This window comes from Mustela nivalis, assembly GCF_964662115.1.
Source record: "Mustela nivalis genome assembly, chromosome: 3".
Taxonomy (NCBI): Eukaryota; Metazoa; Chordata; class Mammalia; order Carnivora; family Mustelidae; genus Mustela; species Mustela nivalis.
The window spans coordinates 63,412,651-63,434,196 of NC_139022.1; the positions used below are offsets into that span (position 1 = coordinate 63,412,651).

At 39.7% G+C, this 21,546-nt stretch overlaps 1 protein-coding gene across 14 annotated transcripts in view; it reads left to right on the forward strand.

Moving 5' to 3' along the window:
* Positions 1–21,546, forward strand: part of MCTP1 (multiple C2 and transmembrane domain containing 1) — a gene marked incomplete at its 3' end in the record, with an annotated part of 521,765 nt that overhangs the window by 415,027 nt on the left and 85,192 nt on the right. For all 14 annotated transcript variants that reach the window (XM_082723856.1, XM_082723868.1, XM_082723870.1 and 11 more), the window contains one exon: positions 10,736–10,855. In XM_082723856.1, the coding sequence (XP_082579982.1) occupies positions 10,736–10,855 (120 nt within the window). The remainder of the gene's footprint in view (positions 1–10,735; positions 10,856–21,546) is intronic.

Below are 21,546 nucleotides of genomic sequence, written 5' to 3' on the forward strand. Positions count from 1 at the left end.
ATGACAAAATCCCCAATATCCCCAAATCAGGGGCACCTGGGTGGCTCAGTGGTTTAATCCTCTGCCTTCAGCTCAGGTCATGATCTCAGGGTCCTGGGATCCAGCCCCACATCAGGCTCTCTGCTCAGCGGGGAGCCTGCTTCCTCCTCTCTCTCTGCCTGCCTCTCTGCCTACTTGTGATCTCTCTCTATCAAATAAATAAATAAAAATCTTTAAAAAAAAATATCCCCAAATCACATTATTTAGAAAATATATAGAAATATATAAATGGCATATTTTTGTGACAGTATCCCCAAATGATATTACTTACACATTTAATCCAGTAATTTGCTAAGTAATGGTTTAAGAATTTAAAAAAAGAGGAAGAGAGGCACCTGGGTGGCTCAGTGGGTTAAGCCTCTGCCTTCGGCTCAGGTCATGATCTCAGGGTCCTGGGATTGAACCCCACAACATGCTCTCTGCTCACTAGGGACTCTGCTTCCCTCTGTCTCTCTGCCTGCCTCTCTGCCTACTTGTGATCTCTCTGTCAAATAAATAAAATCTTTAAAAAATAACAAGAGGAAGAGATACCAGAACATTATATCATGACTTGAATATCATGAAAAAAGATGCCTTTTTCATTGGCACTGGAGGCGTAGATAAGGCAAAAATAAATTGAGAAACAACATTAAAGTAATTTTTTTAAATTAAATCATGGAATATTCTCTCCCTTTACTAGTGAGACAGTCATGGGCCCTTTCAGAACGAGTTGCAGCCTAGAGAAATGTGACCCTGGAGAAGGATAAGCTTCAGGGTGCTTAACAGCCTTAACACATTCTTCCATGTTTCTTTGGCTAGTCCTTCAGTATCTTTTAAAGCAGTCATTACTTGCTAACAACAACCTCTTCATGGACCACACAGTACCAATTCCTCTTCATTATTTATGTGTGATCATTTAAAACAATATAGTAAATATGTGTTGATTTGCAATCTGCAAGAAATGACTTTGCATGCAGCCTGATTTTGAACGAGCAGAACTTCTGTGACTAATAAGGCTATTAAAACTAAAAACATAACTGTATCTGATCCTATGGTGGGCATTACAAACTACTGGGTGATGTACTAATTTCTAATGAAGGGGGCCTCAGAGAATCCAGTCTCCAGGCATCTATAAACATTTGTCACTTTGATTCTACATCCCAACTGTTCTAAATATTAAACTCGAAACATTGCAGAGGTTTCTTATCAGTTCTTCCTGTGTGGTTGGTGTGATGCTTCAGTTGGACGTACTCTGGGTTTTACATTTTGAAGTTGTCAGTGTTCTCAAAGCAAAGCCAGAGCCTTTCATCTCTGACTTTGATAAAAATGACATGAAATATCTGTACAAGTTGTAAGCTGAAAAAGAAAAAAAAAAAATCTAAATAAATAAGTTCCCAAGCCTCCTGGCTGGCAGTTTCTACGGATAGAATAGTTCTATTAAGGAAAGTGGTGTGCACTATGCTACGATTGGTTGATCGCACCATCTTTGAGGTGATCTGGGTCCATCTTCAGTAGGTGTTCCTGTGGGTCGTATGTAAGACATCCTCAAATGAGTTCTATCTCCTTGTCACATGCGCTTCTTAATAGATGGAGTCAAGCTATGCTTTGCAAAAGGACCTGGGTATACTGAGATTATGGACTTTAAGTTTTAGGAAGCGATTTAAAAACCCAGTGTATGGTTTCACGAAGTATGGAATTGGAAGGTACTGGTCTGTATTTATAAGTAGTCTAAGTAAATCTTAAGAAACAATGAATTTGCAACACTATGAGCAAATAATAACCTAAGTTAGAGTATGTACATTCAATTCAAAGCTTTGCCAACACACCAACCAGTTTCTCTCTCTCTTTTTTTTCCCTACTCCTAACCATATATCCCTCCTGTCATCAGAAAAGAGATAGTTGGTTCTCTTGATTTATTATACCTAGTCAATATAAGGGATCATTTAATGGAGAGTGTGTTTTGACTTTTTTTTTTTTTTTTTTTTTTGGTCTGAACACACAAGACACACAGACACACACCAAAGCACAACAAAACACACCATACCAATGGTCTTATCAGTTTGACGTCTGGGTGAAACTACTCAAAAAAAAAAAAAGAGTAGAGGGAATGGTCATAATTCTCATCCCAGTTGAGAGAAGGGAAGAGAAGCCATGGTATATGAACATTCATAAGAGCCTCTTTTGGACATAGTAAGACTCCTTGTATCATTGTGGACTGAATGATCCCAGAAAACAGCAAAACAAGTTGGAGCAATCCAGTGGGTCTAAGGTTGTCACCCTTTCCCCACTGTTTTTTTAGAGAACAGTCCAAACCAAGCAAAACCTCTCTTCAAAAGAGCAACATCTCCTACTTTGAAACCACCTTGAAAAAGCTGTTGCTCCGCTGGGAATTAATCAGGTTCATTTTGCCTGTCTTCTCTCCTCTTTTCATTGGAGGTGGTAGCAAGGGCTGTAGCGGAACCAACCAGAAATAAAGACTTCAGAGCAGGTGGTGATGCCATCTGGCTATTTAAATCAAGGCAAAACCAACCCTTCCCAGAAGATGAAGTTCTGAAGACTGGTCTGACTTAATCTGAGGGAGACTAAATGGGTACAGTGGGTTAACCTCTAGTTCTTCTTTAGCCATATTTGTAAGAAATCTTAAATGCTAATAGATGGTGTGAAAGAGGCTAGAGAAAATGCTAATGACTGAGTGAAGGTTTTTTCTATACTCCTCTCTAACCCTAAATCCTTAAGTCAGAATTCATGCCATCATCTGGGAAATAGATCTACCCTTCTTTTGTGTACACTTCTTTTGAGGATTTTATTTAGAGAGAGCGAGCTGGGGTAGGGGTGTAGGGGAAAGGGAGAGAGGATTCCAAGCAGACTCTCCCCCGCCAAGTGCAGAGCCCTGAGGTAGGGGCTCCATACCCTGACCCTGAGGTCATGACCTAAGTCAGAACCAAGAATTGGGCATCTGACTGAGCCACCCAGGCACTCCATTCTGTACATTTGTTGATATACATACTGTTTCTTCTTTGCTCAGTTGAGGATGACCTATTGTCTGTGTGAGAGAATTGGCAGTGTTTCTCAAAGGACTTGGGGTAACATTTGGGACAGGAAAGCTTTTCACTGGGCAGCACTCTTCTGCATAGGAGAAGGTGTTTCACTAAATGCCAGTATCTCCCCTCTTCCACTACTCCACTGTGGCAATGAAAAATATCACCGCATAGTTCCAAATGAACCATGGGGGAAGGATGTGGCGGCATATTACCCAAATGTTTGAAAGTGGACCCTCTTCCCTGCCTTCCCTCCTTTCTCTCCCCGCACCTAAAAGGATTTAAAGAAGCATTTGATGGGATTAATTTGCCAAGAGTTCTTTCATTTGCTTTTTACTATACTCTTGAATCATATTTTTAATTTGAGAGTTTTATAACCTGGCGGATGGTTTTTTCAACAAGAAAAACTGTATTTTTAGGTCCCACTTTACATTCCCTAGCTTTCTTCTTTAAGGCCAGTCTTATTGGTAGAGTTGAAATACTTTCCTTTTTTTCTTAAGATTTTATTTTTTTACTTGTCAGAAAGAAAGAGAGCACAAGCAGGGGGGAACAGCAGGTAGAGGGAGAAGTAGGGTCCCTGATGAGCAAGGAGCCAGACATAGGATTTGATCCCAGGACCTTGGGACCATGACCTGAGCCTGAAGGCAGACACCAGCTTAACCACTGAGCAACCCAGGCATTCTGAAATACAAGGACAGATTACCTTAAACAGTTTTTGGTGGTGGTGGTGGTGGTGATGGTGGTTGTCTTTTTCTTTTTTGTTTTTTTGATTTTTTTAATGTACTGCTAAACCCCTTAGAGTTTTTTGCTATTGTTTTTGGTTTGTTTTAAAGCACTGCCTAGTTCCTCAACAAGCAAATGTTATGTATTTATCATCTCTCTAATTTGAGGCCTCTCTTGAATCAGAGAATATTCCCATACCAGATGTTCTCTGTTAGGTTTAGCATATATGTACTTTTGATACATTTCCTCATTCTCTTTTACCTGAAGTAGATATTATTGGGTGGTGAAACAAACAGGAAGACACCAGAGAGGGAATGCTGGGTGAAAAATGGGTTAATACTGTGAAGGCCTGAGTGTGAATGTGTTAAGTTTAAGGAAAAAAAAATGAATTGAAATTAGGGAGGGAAAGGATTTTCTAAAAGGGCCGTGAAATAATTAATTGTTTTGTAGGAGAGGGCCTTTCCATGTAGGCAGGGAGTTTTTTTCTTCACTTCGTTCTGAAGAGACAGTCAAATAGAGAATCTCATCTCTTAATTAGAAAGAAAAATACTCATCAAACACATCTCATCACTGGAGAGCTAATGATCCACAGCTGTTAGTCTGAAAGGGCAGGCTTTTTTCCTGAACAGTAGGAAGTGTTAATCATTTTGGATGAGATTTCTTTTTAAAATATACTGTAGTTTGCAAAAGAATAGGATATTCAATATTCCAACTTAAATGATTTTTTTGAAGTGTTCTCCCCCAGGGATGCGGTCATGTGTTGCACTGAATGATCATTGAAAGCAGGCATCTTCCACTGCTCTTCAATGAGAGCATCAATTGATGGGATAAATGTGAATGGCCCTGTCCTGCCTGGGACTCTTAAGACCCCAGGCTCAAAGAAAGAAAAATCATGCATGTCTTGCACCTCCTAAGAAATGGTGTTGCTCTACAATCTTAATATTTTGAATCATTCACTCTTCTTGACATAATTTGCCTTGTTTAAATAGGAGTGAAAAGCCTCAGCCCATCTTCATCTAGCTTCTGAGTGAAAAAGGTTTTCTTTTTTTTGTTTAATCTTCATGTGAAAAAGTAAGGCTTTTTCTTTTTTTATCTGTAAAAATGTAATTGGCTCATTCATTTTCTAATCTATGGCTGTACCGGCACCTTGCTAACCTCTTCTAAACATTTTGGACAGAAGAAAACCCTGTTTAATAGAAGTCTTGTGAATAGCCAACTTTTGATGATTCAGAGCCATGCAAGATAGTGAGAAAGGGGAAGAATGAAATTGGGCTCTGCAAACCTCATTTTGACCATTATTTGTTGACCTCTCTGCCAAGCAAAACCTTTACCAGAATGCCTAAGAGTGGTATTCTGTTTCTTTGCACTAATGTAAAAGTAGTTACCCCAGAGCAAGAGGAAGGAAAGAAACAGACATACAGAAAATCTACAAACTGAATGATCAGTCCGTAAATAATTAATAACTTTTGAGTATCAATATTCACTATAAAAATCCTTCCCCTGAGAGACAGTGGAGTACTGGTGGAAAAACACACTGGACTGGATATCAGAAGACCTGGCTCTGCCACCCAGTAGCAGGTGTCTGTAGACAAGTCTTAAATTTGAGCCTCAATTTACCTACTTGCAAAACAAGCACAGTAATCTCTGCCTTCCCAGCCTGCCTCTCTGGACTTTTTCCCTAAAGTTTGTTTTAGGTAATGTGATATAAGACATTTGTTAGGATGAATTATATTATTTAGCTTTTACTAAATTATAGATTTTCAAAAAAGCTACTCTGAATATTTATGATTAAATTTAGATAGCTTTTAAAGTTAGCCCAAATAGACACTGAATAATTGCTTTCTGTGATGTTGGTGCTGTCATAAGCAAGATAACATTGATTTAGATAAAAAGTATTAGGATTTAAAAGCAATATATATATATATCAAAATGGAGATGGAAACGTTTTATCTGATATATATATATATATATATCAACAGGAATTGACCGTCAAAAATCTGCTAGTCCAGAACAAGTTTCTTTTATATCTAGGGGCATGAGGTTGTTTAAAATGGTTGATGTTTAAAAGCCTGATTAAGGCTGGAGATCACAATATGTGAACTCCAAAGAAAGAACTCACAATATGTGAACTCCAGTGTGAGATAATGTCATTTATTAGAAATCGTGAGTTTATGTGAAGACCTGGATTTTTCTTGTTTCAGCTATTAGCGAAAACTTTAACAGCAACCCTGCTATCGAACACTTATGATTTCCTTCCAACATATCCTTTTTGCACACAGATCCCTGTAAAGATACCACGCATCTTCTATAACTGCTTGAAGTTATGATAATGACCATTCTTGGAGTATTAGTTTATAAAGTCTCTGAATTTTTCAGAAACAATTTTAAATATGAAAAGCATCAAATTGATAATACTTGAACTTACTGAGTACATTGTGATAAAACGTTTCCACATACATTACAGGAGTTATTCCCCACAGCCAGCTTGTGAAATAGGCAGGTGTTTCCATCTCCATTTGATAAATAATAGACTCAAATAAAAGAGAATAACTGACTTGCTCAAAGTCCTGTGATGATCAAAAAGCAGAAATGGAACTCAAACCACTTCTTCAGTCTTCTGGTCCAGACCATATTTATTATACACTATTGTCTCTTTGGAAAAAGAATATGTATCAGTTAGCTTTTGCTGTATAACAAACCACCCCATAATTAGAAGCTTAAAGCAATTACCATTTATTTAGTGATGATTCTGTGGGTCAGCAGTTTGGACCAGCTTCAGTTGGGTTCTAGAAGTATGGGTCAGGATAAATGTTAGGATTTTTATGGTTTGTATTTATATTCTGTGAATGTGCCAGGGGTGTGTGTGTGTGTGTGTTTTAATTGTACCTAGATTTCTTTTTCCACCCCATTTTAGCCTGTTACGATATCTGACTTTTTTCTCTCAATCTTAGGAATAAGTGAAGTCAGGACCAAGGATAGTTCCTATAGTGTCTTAGCTTTCCTGGGTTTTCTCAGAGGTCTTTCATATGCTGCCCTAGGACAACAGTGAGGACCTGGTCTTGAGTGTTATTGTGGCTTTTTGGTAGGAAAGCATCAATCTCAATGCAGGTGGGCCCTGAGTGAAGGGAAGCTTGCATGTGGAGACATGTGAATGTCTTGCATGTGAATGGTTGCATTCATATAGTATTATAATAATCACTAATACTATAGTGAATGCAACCATTCACTACAGCAATCTGAATCTAAAGACCATGCTGTATCTTAATTTTGAACATCAGCTATTGTGTATCACATAGTAAATGTTCAGTAAGTATATTTTGTTGTTAATCGGTCTTTATGTTCCTATTTACTTTGACCTTTTGAAATCTCCAGTTAGGTATTGAATTTTAAAAATGAATACTTTTATATTCAGAGTTTATTCAAAGCTCTCTTGTTTTTTTTTTTTTTTAAGGCATTCTCAATAGCAGAGTTCCCTTACTTAGTTACCTAAATATTAGATTCTTTTTTTAAAAAAATATTTATTTATTTGAGAGGTAGAGAGAGACAATGAAAGAGAGAGAGCATGAGAATAGAGAGGTCAGTGGGAGAAGCAGACTTCCTGCTGAGCAGGGAGCCCGATGTGGGACTCAATCCCAGGACCCTGGAATCATGACCTGAGCCGAAGGCAGTTGCTTAACCAACTGAGCCAGCCAGGTGCTCCCTAAATATTAGATTCTAAAAGAAAAAAAAAAAATAGGGAAGATTATTTTTCCATTACAAAGATCTATGAAACTAATGTAATTCTACCTTTTTCTCTCTCTCTCTTCTGTATCTTTCCCCATCTTATGTTCTGGTGCTCATGTTGTTAAGTTTATAAATACCACAGATATTAATGTGTCATGTCAGTTCTGAGCACTGTATTTTAAGAAAGTTATTGCTTGCTTATGGATTTAGATGTGATGAGAGGATGATGTCCACAATGGAGACATCCCCAGAAACCATACCTTGTGGACTGGTGCTTTAAGCAACTAGTGATGTTGTATCTAGAGAAGAAAAAGGCATGATAGGTGTCTTGATTACTTGGTTATCATCTAGAAAGTTTTTTCTATGCAATACCTGTTCTCCAACTAACACCAACATATAGACATTCCAAGTAACTTTATTCTGGGTGACCTCAGAACTCTAACACCAGTGAGTGGACACTACAGGATGGAATATCTGCGCTTAATAAATTTCAAATGAATACGATTGGTGACATATTGTTATGGAATCATCTGAGTCCCATCTGTGAGGCCAGAACACCCCAAGTCATGTGAATGTCCTTAGAAAAGACAAGCATAGAGGAAGTTCCAAAAGGAAAGACAGTGGTCAGACCGTAATATATAAGTCAGTTTATAACTTCATGGCCAGAATAGAAAGAGAATCTTTATGTGCCTTAATGAGAAATTGGTTAGTGTCATCAAAGGCTGTAATTCTGAATACACTTTCACAAAGTTACTTGATGTCATAGAATGGCTATATAGCACTTTTAGTAAAACAATAATAAAGTAGACATGTTAAAAGACTTGGGAACCCAGTGCCCATTTATTCATTAATGCAACAAATATATACTTATTGAATACCTTCTATTTCTAAGCACTGTTCTGTGCTCTGGGGGTAGAAGAGTGAACAGAAAGAAAAAGTCCTTATTCTTTTTTTTTTTTTTAAAGATTTTATTTATTTATTTGACAGACAGAGCTCACAAGTAGGCAGAGAGGCAGGCAGAGAGAGAGAAGGAAGCAGGCACCCCACTGAGCAGAGAGCCCGATGCGGGGCTCCATGCGGGGCTCGATCCCAGGACCCTGGGATCACGACCCGAGCCAAAGGCAGCGGCTTTAACCCACTGAGCCACCCAGGCGCCCCAAAAGTCCTTATTCTTAAAGAGCTTATATTCTAGTAACTGCCTAAATTTTGCAAATAAATATGTAAAGAATTAATATGGATTCTAGCCAAAAATAATTTTCCCGTTCACATGTGTTCATGTCTGTCAAATTTGCCTTAATTCATTTCCTGAATAAAGAATTATCTTTTAAAAACACATTTTAATAAAATAATCATAACCATCAATTATAATTTGTATCATCTTTATATATATTGCATAAATTTCAAAAATTAAATAGAAATATTTTATTTTTCTGGAAATCCTTCTACTTGTGAAAGTAAAGATGAGACTTGTGTCTCATGCACCGATATATTTGAGATTTTTCTTATTCAGGGACTTGAATCTATAGTTGCCAGTTGCTTCTGTCCAGAAGTCATTTCTTGGGTTACTAAGTCATTATTTGTTGGTGTCCATCTGGGTTATAAATATCCCAAGAATTCAGGATTTAATGCCACATAAAACAGGAACAATGGCAACAGATGTCACAGTAATGCCATGAAATCATTTTAAATATTAGGGAAGGGATGTTAAAGATTATCAGGTCTATAGACCCGTGTGTTTAGAAATGAAAACACTAAGGAGGCAGAGTGACTTTCTAATGCCTAGAATCTGCCTTCCAGTCCTTAGGCCATGGGTTTCTCTACCCCTCTGCACAGGTTGATTTTTCTCCATCATCTTGCTACGTAGGCTTGGCTGAAGCATATTAAGAAGGCTGTGAAATGTCCATGCTGCCCTGAGACATGAGTGTTCTCAGGGCACTGCTCCTAACCCTCCTGGCCTGTCAAACACCTGATGTCTGTGTTACCCCAACCACCCGGCTCAAATTTCCACTCACATTATGGTTCAGCTAAATCTCAGTAGGCAGATGACTTTCCAGTTTTCAGTCACGGACTAAGGATTATCCCTAGTTAACTTTCTGAATTTCGTAAGTGATCGATAAACATTTACACAACAACACAAATATTTTTGGAGCACTGACTGGGTACCACGCAGTGTGGTAACCTAACGCAGGCCAGCTGTTTAGTTTTCACAACCTGTCAGGTGGATACTCTTCTCAGCCCCATTTTACAGAGGCAGAAACTGAGGGGAGGATGCATTAGGAATCGAACAGAATGGAATCCAGCTCTTCAGTACCGCCACGAAATCATTTGACTTAATGTTGCCTTGCTTGGCAGCTGGAGCCACAAATCTAGAGAGTTTAGATGATCTCTGCAGAATTATAAGAGAGTCGAGGTGGGGGTTTGGGGGGATGGCATGCAGTCACAAGGACAAGACACACTCTGTACACATTGCTGCTGATTTTACAATGCAGATGATCTTAGAGTGGCTCCTCCTGCCAGGCTAGGTGAGTTCATAATCTAATTGTCTTACAATTAAAAAATAATTTATATACATAGAAAGTTGGTAGTTTTCAAATTTAATATGCATAGACATTTAAAAATTTCCTTTGACAAACTTATTCTATTTTTTAAATAGCTGTTTGATTTCTATGGTAGTGTTAAATGTTAAGCCAACCTATTTTTAGACTTATTGGTAGCAGTGCTTTTATTCATAATGTGAGCTCTTTGGCTCTGTGGTGCAGACTTGGTATTTTAATCTGCCTATTATGTGTGTTGCATTGTGAGATTTAAAAAAAAAAAAAGTCCATGATATTAAACAGTGATTCCTTCTTTATCATTAAGGCATATAGACCAGTTATGTCTGACAATGTAGTGAAGCTCATTTGGCAGCCTTTTTTTTTTTTTTTAAACTCTGTTTTGTCCAACCTGACAATAATTTCACTAGATGAAAAAAATTAAAATTATCTGTTGTCAGGGTAATGATATTGGTTTTCCTTCATAGAAATTAAGCAAAGTAAAAATCTTAACACTAACTTTCCAGGGATCCGTGGTGCTTTTAGAACAATGCCTAACAAGTCCTCAAGGCTTTGTTTTCCAGATAAATCTTTCCGTTCTGAAGCATTTAGTTTTGTGTTTTTGAAGTGGGATGTGGATAAGAGAGTCCATTTAATGAAAGTCAGAATTGACTCATCTTTTTTTCTCTCTTTCTCCTCCAGCTCTTTCTCTTTGTTGTCTGGAACTTTGAGCTCTACATGATACCACTGGTTCTGTTGTTACTATTGACATGGAACTACTTCTTGATAATATCAGGGAAAGATAACAGGCAACGTGATACGGTAAGTTTCTGCTTTCTTATTCGTATGGGTTTTGTTGTTATTCTTCGTCCCTCTGACAGAATCAACATTGATTTAATTTTACAAACCAGAAATTCTGTTCATAAACACTTGAGTTTAGAGGAAAGTCTTAATCAGTTCAAAAATAACAACCCTTTGGCCCTAACATAAGAGAAAGGATTCACCTGTTTATAACATGACTCATCTTGGTAGGCACTAAAATCGAGAGCATACCAAAGAATGAGCTATGACTTTTAATTATAAATGGGTTATTTCAAATGAGTATTTCTTTTACTGTCATTTGTTTTTATGTCTTAATCTTGAGTTAAGATGTAATGTCATAAAATTATTTATGATCAGACCAAATGAATGTATTTTATTTAAGTCCTTTCTCTGTAGTCTGTCTTTGGAAGGAAGAAAAGATTGATGATTTGTTGGCCTGGGAAAGTGCATAAAGTACCTTAATTCAATGAAAATTCACTGCATTACAGCAAATATCCGTCTTGGTGTCAGGGGTGTATCAGGAGTACAGCTGGAGGATAAAGTAGGGAAAGTTATTCTGAACCCACCTGCCCTCTCTGGCATTTTTGAAAATTTTTAGAATCTGTAAGACCACTTCTCTCTCAAAAAGAGTTTTAGAGCAAGCAGAAGCTAGCTACATAATAATGGTATCTCTTGTTCTTCTGCCAACTTTTACTCCTCTTACAGTACCTCAGTCACAACACCCTTGGTGAACATACGACTTCAAAAAGCTTTCCAATATATAAATGAATGGGAGGGAGGTGTCCTCTCCAAATAGGATATTTGCAATTTGATAACTTCATAGATTGCTATTGAGAAGAATTTAAAGGTTTGTAGAAATGTGAGAATCTATTTGGTGACTGTTTGTCTTCATCAGATTACATAGATTTTTTTTTTTTCCATTGAGGATCTACATTTGATTTATAATCGGGAGGTTTTGCCATCTACCATGTCCATAATGGTGCAGGAACCAAAGTTATCTGATCATCAGTTTAACAGTATTCTATAATACTTCATAATAACAGCAGCATAATGTTTACACAGACATACCTGTGACCTGAAACTTCTCCCTTTTACATAACTCAAGCAGGGGTGCCTGGGTGGCTCAGTCAGTTAGGCATCCAGCTCTTGATTTTTGCTCAGGGCATGGACTCTGGGTCCTGAGGTCAAGCCCCGCGTTGCTCTCCATGCTCAACGCTCAGTCTGCTGGAGACTCTCTTTCCCACTCGCTCTCTACCCTCCCCCTGCTCACATGCACAAGCTTGGCCTCTAAATAAATAAATAAATAAATATCTCTACAAAATAATTCAAGCAAACTACACTTCAGCTGGTAACACCAGGTGAATATACTTCTTCAGAAAAAAATTATCATCAAAATAAAAGAAAAATCCTGAGACGTAGCCACCACACACATAGCAAAGTTGCCAACAGCACACCATGTTTATTTTACTCTTTTATTTATATATATATTTGTTCCTCTCATGGGATTGTAAATTTGGGGGAGGGAACTCTTAGTTCATCATTGCATTTCCCGCTTTACCTAGCAAGTGTCTTGCAAGACTGAAGTGTTGAAAACATTTTCTGTAAGGTTCATCAAATCCAACGTGAGATTGTTAATAGAGATTTTAATGGTTAGGCAGTATCAACAGACAAGAAGTTATTACTGGCAAAGATTTTATGGGTATATATTTAAATTGCACACTGAGAGACAAGCCTCAAATGCCATAAGCATTGGTGTCGTGGGGACAAATAGGTACTCTTGTCAATTAATCCAGGATGTTTTCTTTAAGAAAATGGGACTCTCTCAGACAATTGCTTTTTTGTACCATTTATTTCAGGGAGATTGTCGAGAGAGAAGAATATCTACTTTTCATTCAGTTGCCTTGAGACAAATTTGCAAATAAGATTATTTGCAAATAAGAAAAAGTGGTAATTTAGTTTCAGCTTCTTAATCCTATGAGGGGGTTTATCGTCAATACTTAGTCATTGGTTTGAGTATTCTTACTGAAAAATTCTGTAACTATGGATTTTACTTGTTATCTTCTCCAGAATATAGCTGCCTTGCCTGGAAGGGTATACTTGTAGAGGGAAAAGAGTCACATATAATATATCCCCTTGTGCTTCCAAATCTCTAAGAATTTGTATTTCTATTGAAGAGTTCCAGGGTTGCCTAGGTGGCTCAGTTGTTAAGCCTCTGCCTTTGACTCTGGTCATGATCCCAGGGTCCTGGGATCAAGCCCTGTGTCGGTCGGGCTCCCTGCTTGTCAGGAATCCTCCTCCTCCCTCTTCTACTCCCCTTGCTTGTATTCCTTCTATTGCTGTCTCTGTCAAATAAATAAAAGCTGAAGGAAGGAAGAAGGAAAGAAAGAAAGAAAGAAAAGTTACAGAATATGTAAATTTCTCTACTGCCCTTTTTTCCTTAAAATATAATTCCAAACTTGTATTTACCGGATCTTTTCTATTAGACACATCTCTAACAGAGCTCCCCCTCTAACCATGGACTTTTGATTCCTCAGCACAGTCCACTGTGTAACAGTCCATAGTCCAAGTTTCATGGAATGCCGGCTCTACTCCATAACTCTCAGTAACTGCCTTTTATTGGCCCAAAACACACAGTCCACGTAGTCTGTTCTTCCTAGACACCAGAGCAGCAATCACAACACTTCATTCCGTTTTTTTATGCAGTGGTTCAGTTGAGACAATATAGAACTCTTAAATTCATTTTTTCTAATTAAGTGTCTTCTCCCATACCTAGCTGTGCATTTGAACTTGTTGCTCCTTTTGCAAACAAGTCTGGATTACACCTTGCTGGTTATAGATTATACACACACACACACACACACACACACATCTATGCATATACCTATACATTCATATACACGTGCATACATATATATGTAAATCAAGGCCAAATATTGACAGGGGCTCCCATGCTGTGTCTAACTGGCTCTACACCGTAGTGCATAGCACTGGAGGAGTGGTGTTCTGCCCTAAGTCCTTATTGCCGTCCCCAAAAGCATGCAGAATCTCTCAGCATATGTGCAAACTTTAGGTAATCTCTGAAGTACATTAATCACACCACTGCGTGATTCCAGAAACTTTCTTGTTTTAAAAGAGAGCAAGAGAAGGAGGGAAAGTGGGCGGGCAGGCAAATTTCCTCTCATGGGGGAAAAAAAAATCATTTGTACATTTAGCTGAGAACATTCAATTAGGATGAAAATGATAAAAGAAAAACAAGTCAAATTGACCTTGAGCTTTGTATAGCAAGAGAAAAAAAGGAATAACATTTTCATGACCTGAGAAATTCAAAGAAAAAAGAAAATACGGGGAAAGATGAGAAGTTCACAGATGGGCAAAAATTCTATCTTCACCGTATGGGTTGATGGTTGAGATTAATACTAAAATAGGAAAGGATTTCTTTGTGTGTTTGTTGTTTATTATGGAGACCATATCCTTTCTTGGATATGTAAGATCGCAGGAGCTAAATCCCGTCTTTTCCCTGACATGGTGCCTGTTCTGGTTTAATGAGAAAAATGAGATGTAATCTTTGCTGAGGAAGTTTTGCTGCATTTAATGAGCTGAATGAGAACGGGGTGAGGAAACAGCTGGTCGTGAGGCTAATGCTATAGACTCGAACGCGCACGTGAGAAAGAGGCGTGGTTCGAAATGGTATCTCACCTCTGCTGTTTCCCAATTGGACTTGTTAAAAATAAGCACTCCTACATCTGAATCTACCTACACTCACACCATGACATTAAAGTTTCTGGCATGAGAATTGTTAGGCTTTTCTGGGTTGGGGGGAGAACTATTTAATAAATACATGTTTCATTGAGAAATGTCTTTGGCATGAAGGGGTTATAAAGACAGCAGTGTCATGCTTGTCTTGGTTGGAGCTGTCACTTCAAAACCTGAGTAAAATTCCCCACCTCACCCCCACCCCTGGCCACACCCACAGTGCCCATTAGGCTTGTACCAACTATCCACATTGTAGCTACTAAGGACTGAAGGTTTTTGTTTGTTTTGTTTTTGTTTTTTAAAATATTTTATTATTTGACAGAGAGACATAGAGAGGGAACACAAGGAGGGAGAGTGGGAGAGGAAGAAGTAGGCTCCCCACTGAGCAGAAAGCCCGAAGCAGGGCTCCATCCCAGAACCCCGGGATCATGACCTGAGCCGAAGGCAGATGCCTAACAACTGAGCCACCCAGGCACCCCAAGGACTGAAGTTTTTTAAAGTTAAGGAGCAGATGGCAGGAAGTTGCCTTTGCTTTGGGTTTAAAAACCACTGAATCGGGACGCCTGGGTGGCTCAGACTGTTAAGTGTCTGCCTTCGGCTCAGGTCATGATCCCGGGGTCCTGGGATCGAGTCCTGCATCGGGCTCCCTGCTCAGCAGAGAGTCTGCTTCTCCCTCTCCCTCTCCCCTTCCTTTGCTCTCTCTCTCTCTCTCTCTCAAATGAATAAATAAAATATCCAAAAAATTAAAAAAAAATTTTTTTAATAATAAATAAATAAATAAACCCCGCTGAATTCTTATTACCCTGGGCTCTCTGTTAGGCACTTTGTTTCATCGTGACCTTCATCTCAGCCCCCAGGAGAGAAAAGCTGATTTTATCAGCCCAGCCAATAGTTTGGGTCCTCCTAAGTCAAGTGCTGCCCAGTCTCTTCCTCTGTGGCAAGCGAGGGGACAAGCACAAGTGGAATGAGCGTGGCCACAAGAGCCCTTCCTGGAGAGGAGGGAATCAAGTCTCCAAGTCTCAGAGAAGTCTTTTTTGTTGTCCTTGTTCAAAAGCATTTATTTAGAATAGGAACTGAAAAGGGCTTAAACTTCCTCACCTTTCAGCTAATCCAACTCAAGCAGAACCATGAAAAGACCTAACCACTGCTGTCCTCCACTCCTGGGCCATGAGCACATCTGTCTGTCTACGCTCCTCCCCTTCAGCCTGACCCTGAGTCAGGCAAGGCGCAGACTTCCCTGGACACAGCTGAGGAAGGGGCAAGAGGACACACTGGTCTCTCTGTGAGAGAGTGGGGTTCTGTCTCTAAGCCTCCAGCCCTTATGATGTACATCCTTGCTCCAGGCAGCCACCTACATTGGTTGGGGGAAGGTACAAGCTACAGAGTAGGCTCCAAGGCTCAGAGAAGGGAAGACCTGCGTTGGCTAAGCAAACCAGGGGTCTCTTGCACCCCCTAAGAGATGGGTGTCCTCGCTGCTTTACAAATAGGAAAACTGGCCAGAGAGCTTTAATAACTTACCCAAAGGCATGCAGTTAGAAAAGGCATGCAGTTAGAAAGTAGCAGAATGAGTATTAGAGTCTGTTGGTCCGTCTGAAATATGACCCACCGGTCAAGTGCATGACTCTTAAGACTTCATTTTGATACATCCCATGCCTCCCTGGGCAGCTTTAGAGCAAGTTTCTCCCTTGAGTTTTAGAAGATCTAGCAGCATTAACTCCACCTCCAAGAACACAGATTGCTGGAAAACCTCGTTGCCCCCCACTCCACTTCTGTCCTCCAACTCCTCCCTGCCTTCAGAGAAATAGAGCAGGTGTTTATTAAGCAACTTCTATGTATCAGGTATCCTGCTAAGCTTTTTTAGACACATCATCTATTTTAATTCTTTACAATAACCTTATCAAGTAGATTGTTCTAACTAGTTTTATCATCATTTTACAAACGAGGAAATTCAGAACCAAAGAAGATAAATAATGAGTTCCATAGAGGAAGTGGGATGTGAACCCAGCTCTTCCCTGTTCTGAAACCCAGGTTATTTTCATGGTGTATGCTTGGTCGTGCCTGTCCCAAGGGCTTATTTTCTAAATGTTGAGAGCCTGATGTGGAATCCCAGGTATTCCCCCAAATCCTTGTGAAGTTCCCAGTGACCTCTCAAGAATTTGCATTGCTCCCTTGTTTGATCCCAGGTGACCCCACTAATTTCAGGATTGTTCATGACCTGTAGGACTAACTTCACTCAAATCAGGTGAGCATGGATGGGAAGAATAAACCAAAGTGGAGAATCTTTCATATTAGGGAAGAAAGTCTTTGAATACTTTTGACATACAAAGATTCTTCAAGAGGTGTTTTTTTAATTATACTTTAAAAGAACATTCAGTTTCACTGTCATGATATTCCTCCCACATAGCAGTCTCACTTGCCTAATCAATGGAGGCATTAAAAGACTGAAGAGTAGGGTAAATCAATGAAATCATTCTCTGATTCATGATCTGACTGTGACACAAATTGAGCCAAAGTCTGCCTTGCTAAAATACTTATTTCAGTAAATACTGAAATGCTTTGTTAGCTTCCTCAAATGGCAAAACCCTTGATTCTGCTTTCACCCATTAGAATGGTACTGGCTATTGTTTCTTGTTGGATCTGGTTCGGTTAGGGCCAGAGTACTTATTTCTAGAAACAAATCTTATGAGGAGAGAATGTTCTTTGCTGCTAGAAATGCTGGTGATGGGACAATGTGGGATGGCCCAGCAAATACAAGCCAGCCAAGAATCATCTACTTGTTTGACTTGAGTTCTTGTGAATCAGGTAGATTGATCATTTTCTCGGCTGGTCTCAAAGAAGTCCATGGTGCAATATTTGAAGGTGTAGCTTACTGAACAAGTGAGATATTGCTGACAGAATCTAGAGGCTAGCCAAAATGGAGAGGAGAAGAGAGAGGACTCCATAAGCAAAACACTTTGAATGTACAGTTAGACCTTTTCTACTTCAATACTTGATCATTCACGGAAAGTAGCATAGACCACAAGCCTCCTCTGTTTGCATCTCAGTACCAAAAAAGACCACATACTTGCTCTTAACAGAAGCAGCACTGAGTCATACAGCCTGTAAACACATCTAAAAATGGATGATCACTTTTTTCTTCTTCCTGCTTATTTCAACAGCAATTTTCTCAATTTTTTCAGAAGGTCACCAGCTTGCAAAAATCTGAGAAGGACCATGAAAAGAACCAGACCTTTCGTTTTCTAACACCGTCACTAGAATTAAAAAAAAAAAAAAAAAGTAGAAACCAACAGCCAATCAGATGTCAGTACAAAGTTCATCCCCTATGACTCCTCTGAAAGCTATTCACCAACCGCTTAGCTGTGCCAGATAATCACTCACTGTATAGATTGGTGTCCCCAGACATCAGTGATCATCACCTCATCAGGCTCTGGACATTGACCAATAGATTTCCACAATATTGCGACACTGTTCAAATGTCCCCCCACCTGACTGCCATGTTATTTACTATCCCCTCCGTCTTGGTAGCTGACAAGGCCTTCTACCCTACAGATTTCTCTCAAACTTCAGCTCCTAAAACTCTCTGAATTCACCCCCAATTTAGGGTTCCCAGATTTAGCAAGTAGAGATACAGATGCCCAGTTAAATTAGAATTTCAGATAAACAGATGTGTATCCTAAAATAATACTCATTATTTATCTGACATTCCAATGTAACTAGATGTTCTGTATTTATTTGGTAACTTTATCCCAGTCGCACATATTTTTTGTTTTGTTTTGTTTTGTTTGTTTGTTTGTTTGTTTTTCTCAAGAGCTTTAGGAAGGTGATCTGTTCTGAAACAATATTCTGATTGTCTGGCTATTTTGGTCTTTCTCCAACCTCTTCAAGAATGGTATAGAAGACAGCCTCATGAGCAGGCCCCACCCAAACCATAGATAACTTCAGCTTTACTTCCCCTGGATTCCAGCAGAATTGTTTGTATGTTTTGTTTTGTTTTGTTTTTTAATTTGTGTTTAAGGGCAGCATGTTTATTGAACAATAGGTGAGGGTCCTGGGTAAAAGGTTGGGGAGGGGAAGACCACAAAAATGAACTAGACAGGGTCCCTGCTCTTTTGTCATCTCTTTTACCTGCAAAATAAGTATTCAGCACTTGGGAGAGCAGGAAACCTAGGTTATGCCACTTGTAAAGACTCACACAGCAAGGCTGGACCAGAACCCTGGTTCTGGTTCCCAGGCCAGCATTCTATCCCTATCTTCCCATTCCTCTGGCACCCATTCAGCAGGCCCTGAGAGGGCAAAGGCTTGGTCCATAAAACACAGTAAGAATCAGGGAAAAAAAGGATGATGCCCTTCTCATCATGTAGATGTGGAAACTGAGGCTCAGGATAAGTTGGTAATCTCTGCAGAGCCAGTCAGTGTGTGGGGGACAAACATGGTGGCCCAGGGAGGGGCAACACAGGTCAGGTCTCCAACTTCAGAGAAGCACATGGCTGCACCGGCTGCAAGTTTTCTGGGGTGGGGGGGTGTGGGGGGCAGGGACGTGCAGGTTGGCACAGTGTGTGATGTGATGATGTGACAGGTGGCTGGAGTTCCTGAAGTGCTTGCCCAAAGAGCTGCGCACAAAGGGCTTGACCTGTAAGTACAATATATGGTGGTTCTGCAGTCCCTGAGGTGGGCTTTCCCGGTGTTCACGCTGGGGCAGCCCCTGAGGTTCCTCCTCAAGCTGTGGAGGACCTGGATGGCCTTGACAACTAGGAGGAGGAGGGCGTGTCCTGGTCCTGGAGGTCACCAAGGGATCATGAGGTGGGGACTGGGCTAGAGGGGGGAGAAGCAGCAACAGTGGCTCTCCCCTTCCACCTTGGGGAAAAGGGAAGCTTTGAGAGCTGGTGGATATAGGAGATGGGGACTGAGGGTAGCCAGCATGATAGCTGCTTTGGGAGCAGCAGTTATCCTGAGTGGAGGCTGTTTGTGCTTTCCCAGATAGTGATACCTTCTCTCTATGCCATCTATTCTTCTCTCTAAAAATAAATTTACTAAAATAAATTTACTGGTTTTCGTCAGGCATATTTTGTTTTTTACAAAAATTGGATCACATTCAATGTACTGTTAGTATACCTACTCTTTATATCAACACTATTTAGAAATATCCCTTAAATCACTGGAAAACCACAGGATTTTTAGTGACTGCATAGTTTTCACCATGTGACTAATTAATTTTTTCTTGAACACTTACATTAGAAATGTCTCAAAGATTTTTGCCATCTCAAATAATGCTGTAGAGAAATCTTTTGACCAGATCCTCTATGTGGTCTCTGGTAATGCCCTTTGAGGAAATCATTGTAGGAGAGTTTTGGGTCAGAGCTCCTGTGCATTTTGAGTATTTTGGCTTACTAAATTAATACTAATTTGCCAGCCAGTAGGATTTTAATATTTTGTGTATGTTCCTGGGTAACTACCTAGCATTTTTTTCATTTTCTCCGAAAAGCCATCCCTGACTTCCCTCCTACTCTTGACCCCTACCACCAGCCTACCCTTGCTAACATGTACCCTCAGAACACATACCCTCACCCCTCTCAGACCCTATATCCCTCTCACTGTATTGTAATAGTCGCACCATTGTGGGTCTTCCTTACCAGCCTAAAATTGTTCTCATTGTATTTCACATTTGTGTATTTAATCCCCGCACAGAACGAGATGTCGCAGACGTGGCAGTGTAGTAGTTGCTCAAAAACTGTGATGAATGAACAAATATTTTAGTCTAATCTTTCCAAATCAAAAATTGCCTAATTTTTATGTGTAAGTATTTCCATTCAGTGAAAGTGTATCGAACATCTCCAGGCACAGTGCTAACTTGTGTTCCAAAGATAATTAAGACAGGATCCTTGCCCAGGCCAGTTTGTGGTCTAGAAGGAAATGAATAACTAAATCGAGTGTGTGAACATAATAGGTGTGCTAATAGAGGCAGGTAGGTGATGTGCCACGTGTGCAACCGAAAGACATTTAGATGACCCCAGATGTCTGTGCGTGGGCTGCATACGTAAAGAAAGGGGGTGTTTATCTGTGGCCACAGCACCCATTCTACATTTCAGTCTGTCCGTTTTACTCCCTAACTCTGTGTTTGCCTTTCATACTTCTTCAGTTTATTGGCTAGCCTTTTGCTGTCTTCTCAGACTTCATCTAAACTTCAAATTGGAAAGATAAAATTGTAAAATGGTGGAAGATGAATGTCACCTGTACGTGACATGTCCGTTCCTATAGAGAAAGATGTAAAGGAAAGCGTTTCTATTTTTAAAAGTCAATTTACGGAGGATTCTCCTCGGTGGAAGGCATACTGCTTGCTTTGGATCTGTGAGGACTCAGAAGACAGAATTTAAAGTTAGGGGTAACCACCATAGAGGATGTTTCCAGTTACTCTCCAATTTTGCCTAAATCCTTCCCAACTTGCTCAGATTCTCCAAAGACACATGTGAGAATATTACAAGGTAAAGAGCTGAGCTTCATTCTTCTAGAGGATTTCTGCCCTGAAATCTTGCTCCTTTCCCACTAAATGAACTGTCTGGGCAAATTTGAGAGAAACCTGAAGCTCTTGCTCCTATAAATAACCTATAGCCTCTTATTTGGGCCCCAGATGACCCCTGGAGCCCTTAGAAACTCCTTGTAAAACCAGCTTTCTAAAACTCCCTTCAAAGCCTCCCTTGAATCCAAAGAATTCATCACCTAGATGGTTCTCCAAAGTGTCCAAACCCAGCATTTACCTCTGTATGTCAACCAAATGGTTTTATTATCTCCATTCTTCCAAAAGGTCTGCCCCCACAATTTTGTTGCTTCTGTAATGGAAGAAGGAGATGGAGAAGGTGGGGGAGAAAGGTGCTCATCATTTTGGTCTCAGTTCTCGGGGTGGCTGTGTTATTTTTACTCTCCCTGCTTTTAGTGAAAGCCTG